Consider the following 13,451-nt stretch of genomic DNA (forward strand, 5'->3'; position numbering starts at 1 on the left):
ACTACTGACATGCAAAGAAGTGCCTATAATATCACATGAAAATGTCTTGAAGAATGTGCAATTTTAAGGCTGATTTGAGATGCCTGATACCTGAGTACACAATCAAGTTAATTAACACGGCCAAAGCTTTAAGTATACCATCTTAAACACAGAGCTTATTATTCTTATAAGGTAATGAAGTATCATTCAACAGCAGCAGCATTTAGCATGAAACGTTAAAAAAATTTTTTCACTTTCCTTATTTGAAGAATTTGGCAGGTGTTGATAAAACTTAACACAGACAGGATAATTCCCCAAAGGAAAGACTATTACTTTTAGAAGTCACTGTGTGACTTTCCAGCTAAAGCAAAGTAGGAGTTGCCCTCCTTATTGAGTGTTAAATACCCATTTATTTGCTTTTCAAAGAGATGCTTGTAGAGTCTGGAGTAGCAAAATACAAAGGAGTTAATCGCCCTGGTAAAATGTGGACACACTTGCTTTCTAAGGGTTACTAGAATACAAATATAACTATCAGTGTTCATTATTTAGACTACGTTGTTTCCAAAGCAATTTTGACAGTTATAAATAAAACTGGAAAATGAAAAAAAAAAAAAAAAAGATAAAAATAAATGGAATTTAAACTGCTTTAGAAAGCATTAGTGTTTGCAGGAATTTATGAGGGAAAAAGAACTGGCCACCTTGTTTAGGGATTTTGTGTATTAAAAATATTTCATTTCCAAGGGTGATTTCCAAGTTTATATTAAACATAAAATAAAATCTGAATTGCTTCTACATGGCAGGACAAATAAATTTTTTTTGCAAGTGGTTACTATTTTTAGCATATTATTATGTATACAAAATGAGTAGAACTAATCGTACAATAAATCACATTTTCTGGATACTGAGTCTAAGTAGTGACTTGAAGAACAACAACAGAATTATGATCTTTCCACTTAATGCATCAAGCAAGCTGGTCAATGACAATGGCGCAAAATGTGGCAAAAATGGCTACCGTGGAGCCACTGATTCTGTTGGAATTTGGTTTTAGGGGAAGAAATAAAGAAAAGAGAGAAAAGAAAGGCAGGAGTGGAAAGTCAATGACCTAAAATGTTATCTGTACAGTAAGCTGCAGAATTCTTTCTACTTTTGGTCTGAAAAAAGAACACCTAAAGACACAGAATAACAAATCTTCTGGCTTAAGTCACCATGTCAGGATGAGAAAATGCTCCGCACCGATTCTATGAGAATACACGATGCATTTTTACCTTTGGCTACATCAGTGGCCCAGGTCATAATGTGATCCATGTCCATCTCTTCACTTCTGTTACTGTTAATGTAATCATACAGTGATCCCAGAGAAGCATATTCTATTTTTAACAGAAAAATAAGCATATAATTAAAACCAAGGTACATTTCATAAATAACTTTTTATTTTCATTGGGAAGATGCATTAAAGAACTTAATAAAAGACATCAAAAGTATATAAAAATTGTTCCATGTTGTGGTTTCTAAAAGTTAATATTACCCTGGAAAGTAATCTGTCAAAGACGAGATAACTAATAGAATGAATAGTAAAACTCCAGCTGAAGAAAAAAATCAAAAGCCATTTACACAGAACTGAGAAACACAATGATGTATCGGAAGAATGGATTAGAAACAAAAGCAGGCTTGTACATAGGTATTTCTTAAAAACTGTTATTTTTATAAAATAGATGAGATCAAAAACATATCAGATAGTTTATAGGACAATGTAAACAAATCAATCTTATTGCATCAGAGCTTAGAATAGCCCTCAAAAGGCCAAGAGAGAAAATTCCTTTAAAAATGGCTTTAAAAATTACGTACCATAAGATTCACCCACTATAAGTGTACAACTTGATGATTTTTAGTAAATTTATAGAGTTGAGCGATCACCACCAGAACCCAATTTTAGAAACTTTCCATCATCCCAAATAGTTCCCTGTGCTCATTTACAGTTAACCTCCATTCTCACCCCCAGCCCTTCTATCTGCTTTCTCTCTCTACGACTGAGCCTTTTCTAGATATTTCATATAAATGGAATATGTGGCCTTTGTGTCTGACTTCTTTTTCTTTACATGTTTATAAGGTTCATTCATATTATAGCATTTATCAACACTTCACTCCTTGTTACTACTGAATAATATTCCATTGTATGGATTTACCACATTTAGTTTCTGCATCACCAATTGACATTTGGATTGTTCCTAGTTTTTAGCTACTCTTTAAAATGCTGCTATGAACATTCACGTATATGTCTTTGTGTAGAAATATCCTTTCATTTCTCCTGGGTAGATTCTAGGAGTGGAACTGTTGGGTCATATAGTAAGTTTATGTTTAACTTTTTAAGAAACTCAAATTGTTTTCTAAAGAGGCTATACCATTTTTGATTACTACCAGCAACATATGAGGGTTTCAGTTTTTCCATATTCTCATCAACACTTGGTACTGTCTGTATTTTTGAATAAAAGCCATTATAATGGGTATAATTCTAGTGGTATCTCATATTTTTAATTTGCATTTTCTTAGTGACTAATGAACTTAAGCATCTTTTTATGTGCTTATTGGTCTCTTGTATATATTCTCAAGCAAAATGTCTATTTAAATCATTTGTCCTTTTTAAAATTGGGCTATTTTATTAATATCGAGCTATAAGAGTTCTTTAGTTATTCTAGATACAAGTCATTTATCAGATTTATGATCTGCAAATATTTTCTTCCAATCTGTAACCATCTTTTTATTCTCTTATCGTTTCAGGAGCACAAATTCTTAATTATGATGAGGTCAAATTTATCAACTTTTCTTTTTCTGGGTTGTGCTTTTGGTGTCATATCCAAGAGCTCTTTGCCTAACCCAAAGGTATAAAGATTTTCTATATTTCTTCTAAGAGTTTTAGTTTTACTTCTTGCACTTAAGTCTATGGCCCATTTTGAGTTTATCTTTGTGTATAGCTTGAGGTCAGGGTCTAAGATCTTTTTTTTTTTTTTTTGCACGTGGATTTCTAATTATCCCAACACAACTATTGAAAAGCCTATTCTTTACCTATTAAACTGTCTTGGCACCTTTGTTGAAAATCAACTGATGATCAGTGTAAGGTTTTTTCCCTAAATTTTTAATTTTGTTCCAATGATCAATAGCTTATCCTTGTACCAATAATGCACTATGTCATTACTACAGATTTATAATAAAGTTTTGAAATGAGGCCATCTAAGTACTCAAACAGTTCTTTCTTAAAACTGGTTTGGTTATTCTAGGTCTTTTGTATTTCCATGTGAATTTTAGGATCAACTTGTTATTTTGTGAGGAAAAAGTCTGCTGGAATTTAGATAGGAATTGTTTTGAATTTAAAGATCAATTTAGGGAAAATTGTCATCTTGATAATATTGAGTTTTCCAAACCATGAACACATGATCTATTTATTTAGATATCTATTTTCTCTCAGCAATGTTTTATATTTTTCACTGTACAAGTCTTACACTTTTGTTAAATTTATACCCAGCTATTTCATTTTTTGATACTACTGTGAATAGAATTGTTTCTTAATTTCACTTTTAGACTGTTCATTCCCAGTATATACAGAAATACAACTCATTTTGTATAATGATCTTGGATCCTTTCGATCTTGCTAAATATGTTTACTAGTTTTAGTAGTATTTCTGCGGATTCCTTGAGATTTTCTATGTATAGAATCATGTCATATAAGAGTTTTACTTCTTTGTTCCCAATCTGGATGCCTTTTATTTTCTTCTTTTTGCCTGGTTGCCCTGGCTAGAGTCTCCAGTACGATGTTGAACAGATGTGGCAAAAGGGGACCTTCATTGCCTTGTTCCCAATCTTAAGAGAAAAGTGTTCACATTTTCATTATTAACTATTTTATTACTTGTAGGTTTTTGTAGATGCTATTGATCAGATTGAGAAAAGTCCTTTCTATTCCTACTGTATTCTGATTTCTTATTATAAATAGGTGTTGTATGCCAAAAGACTTTTGTCTTTTATTCCATTATCTATTATGGTACCTTACACTAATGGATTTCAGATGTTAAACCGACTTTGTATTTCTGAGATAAATTCCATTTGTCATAGTGTATAATCCTTTTTATGGGTGGCTGATTCAGTTTGCTAATAATAATAATGTTGTAGTTAAAGATTTTGTAACTATGTTCATGATGAGTGATGGTTTGTAGTTTTCTTACTATGTTTCTGTCTAGCTTTAATAGCAGGATAATACTGGACTTATAGAATGAGTTTATAAGTGTTCCTTCCTCTTCTGTTTTTCTGAAAGAGTATGGAAAGGATTGGCATTATTTCTTCTTTCTTCCATTAACAATTGATAGAATTCACCAGTGAAATCATCTGGGTCTGTGCTTTTCATTATGGAAATATTTTAAACTACTAATTCAAATTTTTTTTTTTGGTCATAGGTCTATTCACATTTGTTTCTTCTTGAGTCAGTATCTTTTTAGGAATTCACTCATTGTATCTAAATTGTTTAATCTGTTGGCATAAAGTTGGCCATAACATCTCTTACAATCCTTTTAAACTTCTGTAGGGGCCATAGTGCTGTCCTCTCTTTAATTTCTGATTTTGCTGATTGTATCTTCTCTCTTCTTGGTCAGTAGAGCTAAAAGTTTGTCAGTTTTATTGATCTTTTTAAGGACCAAATTTTTAGTTTCATTGATTTACTGTTATTTTGTCATTTTCTATTTTTTGAGTTCTGCTCCAATCTTTATTTCCTTTCCTTGGCTTGCTTTGTGTTTACTTTGTTATTCTTTTGGTAATTTCTTAAGGTTGAAGCTCAGATTATAAATTTCAGAACTTTCTTCTTTTTTGACATAGATGTATAAAGCTATAAATTTCTCTCTATCTGCATTATATATAATTTTGATATGTTATGTTTTCATTTTTTCTCTGTCCAAAATATCTTTTAATCCATTTTGGTTGCTTAATTTCCAAACACTTAGAGATTTTCCAGATTTCTTCCTGGTGTTGATTTCTAACAATTCCATTGTGGGTGGAGAAAAAGATTTCATTATTTCAATACTTTTAGATGTGATAAGATTTATTTTGTGGCCTAACTAATGATATATCCTGAAGAATGTTCCATGTGCACTTGAAGAGATTATGTATGCATTCATTAACAGGTGGTGCATTCTATATACGTGAGTTAGCTAGAGTTGGTTAAGAGTGTCAAATCTTCTATATCCTTGCTGATTTTTTTGTCTATCAATTTTGGAATAATAAAACCACTTATTGTTGAATTGCCTATTCCTCCTTTAAATTCTGTCAAGTTTTCACTTCATGTACTTTGAGGACTTGTTGTTAGGTGTATATACATTTACAATTGCTATATCTTCCTGGTATATTGATCTTTTTATCTTTATGAAATCACCCTATTTCACTAGTATATTCTTTTTCTTAAATCTATTTTGTCTGAAATTAATATAGTTACTCCAGTTCTCTCATGGTTGTTGTTTGCATGGTATATGTTTTCCCATCCTCTTACTTTAATCCACTGGTGCCTTTGAATCTAAGGTGTGTCTCTTGTAGACAGTATATAGTTGAATATTTTGGACCATTCACATGTAATGTAATTATTTATATAGTTGGATTTATATTTGCCATCTGGTTTTCTACACGTCTCCTGTTCTTCTCAGTCTTCTATTCTTTTGTCACTGCTCTCTTCTGGGTTAACAATTTTAATTATCTGGGGTTTTTTTTCTTTCCTTTTTTTTTTTTTTTTTACCATATTTGAGTAGACTTTCTTATTCTTAGTAGTGGCTCAAGGGATTACAAAATGTATCTTAATTTACAACAGTCTAATTCAGACTAATACTCTTAATTACAGTAAAATATAGAAACTTTCCTCCAAATTAGCTCCATTCCCTCTCTTACCCCTTATGCTGTTACTGTAATATATCTCTCTATATATATTATCATTAACAAACAGGATAATTATTGCTTTATACAATGTCATGTTTTTAAAGATACTAAGAGAAAGAATAAAAATATATTTATGGAGTCTTTTATATTAATCCGTATGTTTTTCGTTTCCAGTACCCTTTGTCTTCCCATGGATTTGAATTACTACCTGTTGTCATTTTTTTCAGCCTGAAGGATGTCCTTTACTATTTCTTGTAAGGCAGGAATATTAGCAACTGATTCTCTTATCTTTTCTCCAAGAATGTCTTTATTTTTACTTTTAAAATATAATTTTGCTGGATACAGCATTTTTCTTTTAGCACTTTAAATGTCTACTGCCTTTGGCCTCTATTGTTGTAGATGAAAAGCCAGTCATTCATCATATTGTTGTTCCCTTATATATGAGAAGTTGTTTTTCTCTTGATACTTTAAAGATACTTTAAAGAATACTTTGTCTTTATCAACACTTTAACTATGACATGTCTAGGTGTGTGTTCTTTTACCTTTATTCTGAGAGTTCGTTAAGCTTCTTAAGAATGCAGTCGAATGTATTTTAGCAAATTCAGGAAGTTTTTTGGCCATTATTTCTTCAAATATTTTTCTATTTTTCTATTTTTATACCCCTCTTTTCTCTTCTCCACTATAATATATTAATGGTATACCTGATGTGGTCCCATAGATCTATGAGCTTCTGTTCATTTTTCTTTTTCAGACTGGATAATTTCTATTAACCTAGTTTTAAGTTCACTAATTTATTTTTCCTGGTATATCAAATATGCTATTAAGTCAACTCTAGAGATTTTTAAAATTTTTCAATTATTGTCTTTCTCAACTCCAGAATTTCCATTGAGTCCTTTTTAAAAAATAATAATATTTTCTATTTGATGAGATTCTCATTTGGTTGATTCATTGTTTTCATACTTTCTTTTAATTCTTTAAACAGTTTATTTTCATTCTCTGAGCATACTGATGCTTTGATATCATTGTATGTTAAATCCAATGTGTTCATTTCAAGAGCCAAGATAAGTGCAATCATCCCCAACCCAAATGATCTCCCAAACTTGGCTCAGTTGGCATATGTATTGATACTCATGCACAGAGCATGGCTTGATCCTAATTGCAGCAGGTTGGTAGAGAAACTCACATCCTTCTTTGGTAGACACTTGTAAACAAACAATTAAAACTAGCATCTTTAAGAATAGAGACAATCTTATCAAATTAATAAGTTAAAACATCAAAACGTGCCCAAGAGATATCTTAATCAATCTCATACATCAATAAAAGAGCTACAAATATACAATTTACAAATACCTCAAATTCCGAAACTTGTGTTGTTTTACAGAAATATTTAATGTTAACAGTTTACTTACTGACTGTACAAGGAAATAAAAATATATCTGAAAAGAATTAATCAATGATAACCAAAGATTTGGGGTAGGTATAGGTATAAGCCAGGAATGGTAGAAGGGTGCATGAAATAAAGGACTGTCTAGTCTGTGTGTATGTGTATGTGTGTGTGTGTGTGTGTGTGTGTGTGTGTGTGTGTAGACTAAATAGACTAATAAAATCAAACTCACTCAATAAAATCAAACTCACTCATCCAACTACTTGAATTCTTTCTCCCTCTTTTGGATGAGAAAACCGAGGTTGAATGTGCTACCTAAGAATGAATGTGCTTCACATCCTCCTTGGGACTGAGAATAAACTCTTGGACAAAGGATTTGCACCATGACTTAAGTCCCTTTTTCTACTCTTCATCCTCACCAAGAAACTAGAAAACTTCATGAATAGTCCATTGAGTTAATTAAAGCTAAAATCTTCCCCTCAAAAAACATTAAACATAAAGGGCACAAAATGAGAAGCAGTTTCTAATCTCTTTGGAGTACCACACTTTCATCTACTAGACAAGAAAAACTTAAGCCACAAGTGAGGATCAGAACACTGGGTTCAGATTTATAAGGTATACATAATCGGTAAAAAGTAAATACAATGGACTAGGAAATAAGGAGCAATATGGTAACAGGATCAGAGACAGGGTTTTACTTTAAATTGGAAATCTGACCTAAAAGGTTAAACATGGCTTCAACCTTAATTATATAACCCATTCTTGGGTATTCAAGTTAACAGGAAATATATGTGCTCAAGATAAAAGCTGATACATACCTCATTTTAGGAATACATCTAAAGATAGTTAATTAAAGATAAAATATCCTCTACGTAAGAACTTCAGTAGTTCTATTTGCTATTTATCAAAGTAAAAGCATGTTAAAATGCCTGCCTTCAGAAGATGGAAGTAACAGCTACCATGTCTCTTTGAGTTTAAGAATCAGTATGCTCATAGCTCACATGCAAGAAGAGCATCTTCTGTACAAAATCAGAGAAATTTCTATTACTCCGGTTCTACTACTAGGTCGATGACCTTAGGAAAGTTACTTAAGTTAGAGTTTTGTTTCAGATTTATAAAATAGAGATTATTTTACCTATCTCATAGAGTTATTTTAAGTATTAGATGAGATCATTTGTAAGAAAATACCTAATGCAATCCTTTTTATCAAGGGTGTTTAGTTGTTATTTTAGACAATCCAAGTTCTTCTCACTATAGAAGAAGACAGGGCTAATCTTTGAAGGTTTTCTTGTTTGTTTTAATTGAATAACTGCTATGATAATTATTGTAAAATTGAACATTATACTTATTATAGATCTAAAACTGCTCATTAGATTATACAAATATGAGTATTAAGTATTTAAAATGAGTGTCTTTCTGTATGTTTATATGGCAAAATTTTCTGTGTGCTCCTTTTTGTAAAGAATATTTCTACCAGTTATAAACTGCTGCTCCAAATTACATGATAATTTAGATCAAGGTCATTACCAACGCAGATGACCAAACCTAAAAAATATTGTTCTCATATCAGACACCTTGAAGAAAGAATGCTCTAAAGGGATTAAAATGCCTTGCAAAGAATTACAACATGAATAGCTCAAGAAATCTTAATTTGTAAAAGGTCACAGAGTTACAAAAAACATCGCTCATTTCAACTAATTAAATGAAATTTTAGTTAAACGACACCTTTAAATATTGGTATTGCAGCTGCGAGTGCATTTAAATAGCATTTACGCAGATATAATTAGCACAATTAAACATGGGTAGAAGTGGAAACACCATTCTTAATTATATTGATATAATCAGTTTTATTAATGCTTTATAGCAACAAAAGTGACATCTGACAGTAGCACACAATTCATGACTGAACCTAATATTAAACATTTTAGCATATTAAGGAATCTAAAGCTAGGTAATTGGAGAAAAAAAGAAGTCAAATAATGAGTTCCTACCTGTGACAATTCCATAGTTGGGAGGTTCAAGAATTACTCCATAAAACTGGATGATGTTTCTGTGACTGAGGACACTGAGTATTTCTGCCTATATAAAAATCAAATACAAAATTGTATAAAATTTCACATCCATAAAAGTCTAATAAAATAGGTTTCCTATTTCTTCTACATACATTTACAAAGATATATATGTACTCAACAAGTATGTGTTACTAATAAAACTCTGCCTTTAGCACCATTCTTGAAAGTTTAAGAATTTCTACTGATCCTTTCTGAAAATTTAAAAATGAAATGGGGTTCAAGTGGCAACAAAAGAGGTGCTGCTTACTAGCAAGCTGGCAAAACTGACAGTGGAGGAGGGTGACTAAAGAGGGAAATATCATATTTATTTACAGTAAAAGTCCTCTTTCTAATAGTCGAATATATTTTTTTCCTGAATAATGTCTTTTCTGGAAGGCTATGGCAAGACTGAACTTCTATCAGTTGGATGAGCAGTCATGATAAAATCAAGGTAGGAATTTTTAACTATTAATGGAATCAATTCAGGTAATACCCATTTATATTATTTATCTAATTATTTATTAAGAACACATTATTTCTCTCCTACTGCATGCAAAAGGTACTATAAAGGATATAAATGTGGATTCTTGACCTTTAGTAGTGACTCGCTAGAGAAGCCACACTTTACACTTTGGAATGTATTAAATACTAGAAAACTGTACTGTGGAGTAATATGGTAAAAAAAAATAAACTATATTTATTAAACCTAATTTTTAAAGTAAAAAAACAGAGATAGCACAGTGTGCATCTGTTAATGTCTATAGAAGGACGCTCTCTAGATTAACTAAATCACATGTAGTCATTAAAATTTTATTTCTTTTGTGGAGATAAAATATGGCTAATCAAGAATTATAAATATAATTAGGTACAAAATCATGTAAGGTAAATACAGAAAATGTTTAATATTAAGTGAAAGGCATGTTATTGGCAGTAAGTAAATAAATTTATAAGTCTCCACCCCAGAAAGGTGATCAAGAAGAACATCATCAGTTAACAAAAATGAAAAAGCCTTGGTCAGAAAGAGGACTCTCCTCTGGGAATCTGCATACTGAATTAGTGTTATTTGTTATACTTTTTTCCCATAGGTTAATTGAGTTGAGATTTCATTAAAAACACTTGGAAACTTGTTTTGAAAGTGGTATAACTGGGTAGAAAACAGAAATTTGAGAGTTGACATGGAGTTAACATGGAATTGAGAGAAAGTAAAATTATCATTGATTGGAAAATAATCATTTATTAAGGTTAATTTGACAGTGTTTTTCTTTTAGTAATATAGGTGTTGAAGGGGGCTATCAAAACGATTCCTTAACACTCACTGAGTGCCTACTTTGTGTAGAGGTTCTGTGTTCATCAAGCAACCTTCTCATAATTTAGTTTTCCAAGTAGGAAGAAAATGCATTAACTGGGCAATACAATAATTCATCCATATGGCAATTCTATTTCTGATTAAGGAATAATAAATTAACTTTGTTGTAAAAATAGAGTTCATGTAAAGTTTGGAAATCATAACCTCCCCATTTTTAAGTGGCAGATTAACTCTGGCAGATCAGCTTTATTCTTTGTGAGTAAGCATTAGAGTTGTGGACCAGATTCGTCAAAACAGGGAGGTGTTATCTTTTTGTATGCTTTGGTATATTCTTTGGGTTATGTAAATTCTGTGACCATTAAAAATGTTTTTATTAATAAAGAGTAAATACTAGAATATTCTGAATCCTGAAAGATGATTCACCATGACAAAGGATTTTCAGTGTTCCAGCTAGTTTTTGTGTTTATATTTAAGATTGCCAAGTGATATCTTAGAGAGACAGAATTTATCTTTTCAAGTATTAGTAGGCTTGTCTAATAGCTTTTGAGTAAGAATACACTAAAGTCAAAATAACAACCATTATCTTGTGTCCCATTGTTGTGTTCATATTTTAGTTTTTTACTGTTATGAAAAACTATATTCTTGCAGTATAATTTACAAGTAAAAAACATTTTATGGAATAAGACTTTTAAGTTTTATTTTAATATACTAAGAATTTGATTTAACATCATGAAAACAACATATTACTCTAGAGTACTATTGCACTAGTTTCATGGAAATGAGCTAATAATAAACAGAGATAGACTAAATATTTCAACAAATAAAGGTCAGGTGATACTATGAAGTTAGCAATTCAAACAAGTTCCAATAAAAATAACTGGAATGAACCTAACTGCTAACCCTGCGCTGTAGCAGCCAATATCTGATAACAAACGGATATATTATATAGATTTGTCTTTATAGGCATCTGCTTGCCAACTGTTCATTAATAAAACTATTATAGTAAAAATGCAACAAATAATTCTTCCTTAAATTTTTGTTTTCCAGATTTAAATTCTGGGATACTCTAGCAAATAGACTGCCAATCAAAATAATGGCTTGGTGGCTTTAAAAAGTTCACTGTTTAAAAGGAAATATAATAATAATGGAAGCTAAAATAATAGTCCATTGTGCACCCAAAATGTAAATATATCTTTATACACTATTAAAATCAACAAAATCCACTTACTTTCAGTAAATATAATTTTATGAAAATTATTCAGTTTAATTGCATTGTTTCATAGTTTTATTTTTATTTAATTGAAAAACTGGTTTCGATTTTACATCAGCTAAAAGCATAAGAAGTTAATTCATAGTTTTATGTTTGGATATACTTAAGTTACACTAAAATAATTTTAGTCAATAGTGGAACTCCAGATGACTTAATTTTTCTAAATTTCTCAGTTTGCACAATGCTATTCTAAGGACTCGAACAGATACTTGTATACCTACATTCAGGGCTGCATTACTCACAATAACCAATAGATAGAAACAACCCAAGTGTTTAACAACTGATGGATAAACACAATGTAGTATCTAAATACAAAGAAATAGTACTCAGCCATAAAAAATTAAGTTCTGATACATGCTACAACACAGATGAACCTTAAAAACATTATGCTAAGTGAATAAACCAGACCCAAAGGGCAAATATTGTATGATTCTACCTATATGATATTTCTTGAATTGGCAAGTTCAGAGATAAAGTAGATTAGAGGTTAATAGAAGCTGGAAGGAGGAAGGAATGGGGAGTTATTGCTTAATATGTAGAATTTCTGTTTGGAGTGATGAAAAGTTTTGGAAATAGCGGTGATGTTTGTATAACTCTGCGACTGTAATTAATGTCACTGCCTTTTTCATTTAAATATGGTTAAAATGACAAAATGTACGGTATATATATTTTATCACAATAAAAAGTTTAAAAAATGCTATTCTAGACTTTTGTAGAAATGAATGATCACAGTCCGTGTGTGTGTGTGTGTGTGTGTGTGTGTGTGTGTGTGTGTGTGTGTGTGGTTTTCCAGATTAGGATTTGAGAATCTAAGAAAAGACTAGGACAGACTACAATAATTTTAACTTGGGCTCAAAGACTCTTCATAAAACAAAGTGTCCCAATGTGATATAGAAGTGGAGTAACCACAGGTCTATCCATAAAATGTCTAATAGCAATGTCTTTATCAGAGCACAAAAATGTCTATACAGATGCTATGTTTGCAGTAAGATATGTAACTGCTCCTGTTGTTTCCAGCTGGGGTTTGTTTCTTCCTCCCTCCCTCCTTTCCTTTTCTCCTCCTTCTTTTCTTCTTTCTTTATAGGAAAAATTACAAGGGTTTGGGGAAGAGGTGGGCATTTTGTTAAGTTTTATTTTATCTGGCATCTCCATTCATTTACATGGGGAGATAAGCCATTAACTCAGTTTGTGGTTTCTAGAAGTCAGCCAGTATACAGGTTCCAAATGGCTGACTCAATCAGAGAGAATAAGAGAAGTTAAATATCATCATTTAACGAAATTAAACTAAATTTACTAAATATAATAATTTCACTAAATTTAAAGGAAGTTAAGTTTTAATTCTCTTTCTTTAGTGTACTTGCAATGGTTTTATAATAAGAATCTAAATTAATTAGTATCTTCATCCTCAGAGCAACCCCTTTCTCTCAATTCAAAACTTTTTCAACCTAACCCCAAATTTAAATGTTTCTTTAACTTTGGAGAGCTGCCATAGAATCCTTAAAGATTGTGGTTTTTAAAGCATTTTATATTTTTAATATTCCATTGAAAAGTCTATATTATTTC

At 31.1% G+C, this 13,451-nt stretch overlaps 1 protein-coding gene across 2 annotated transcripts in view; it reads right to left on the minus strand.

Annotated features, from left to right (window-relative positions):
* Window positions 1–13,451, minus strand: part of MAP3K20 (mitogen-activated protein kinase kinase kinase 20) — a 143,829-nt gene that overhangs the window by 74,743 nt on the left and 55,635 nt on the right. For both annotated transcript variants that reach the window (XM_011357416.2, XM_011357424.1), the window contains exons 2-3: window positions 9,253–9,340; window positions 1,245–1,346 (exon numbers count right to left, since the gene is read on the minus strand). In XM_011357416.2, the coding sequence (XP_011355718.1) occupies window positions 1,245–1,346; window positions 9,253–9,340 (190 nt within the window). The remainder of the gene's footprint in view (window positions 1–1,244; window positions 1,347–9,252; window positions 9,341–13,451) is intronic.

Source organism: Pteropus vampyrus, unplaced genomic scaffold, assembly GCF_000151845.1.
Source record: "Pteropus vampyrus isolate Shadow unplaced genomic scaffold, Pvam_2.0 Scaffold2, whole genome shotgun sequence".
Classification (NCBI taxonomy): domain Eukaryota; kingdom Metazoa; phylum Chordata; class Mammalia; order Chiroptera; family Pteropodidae; genus Pteropus; species Pteropus vampyrus.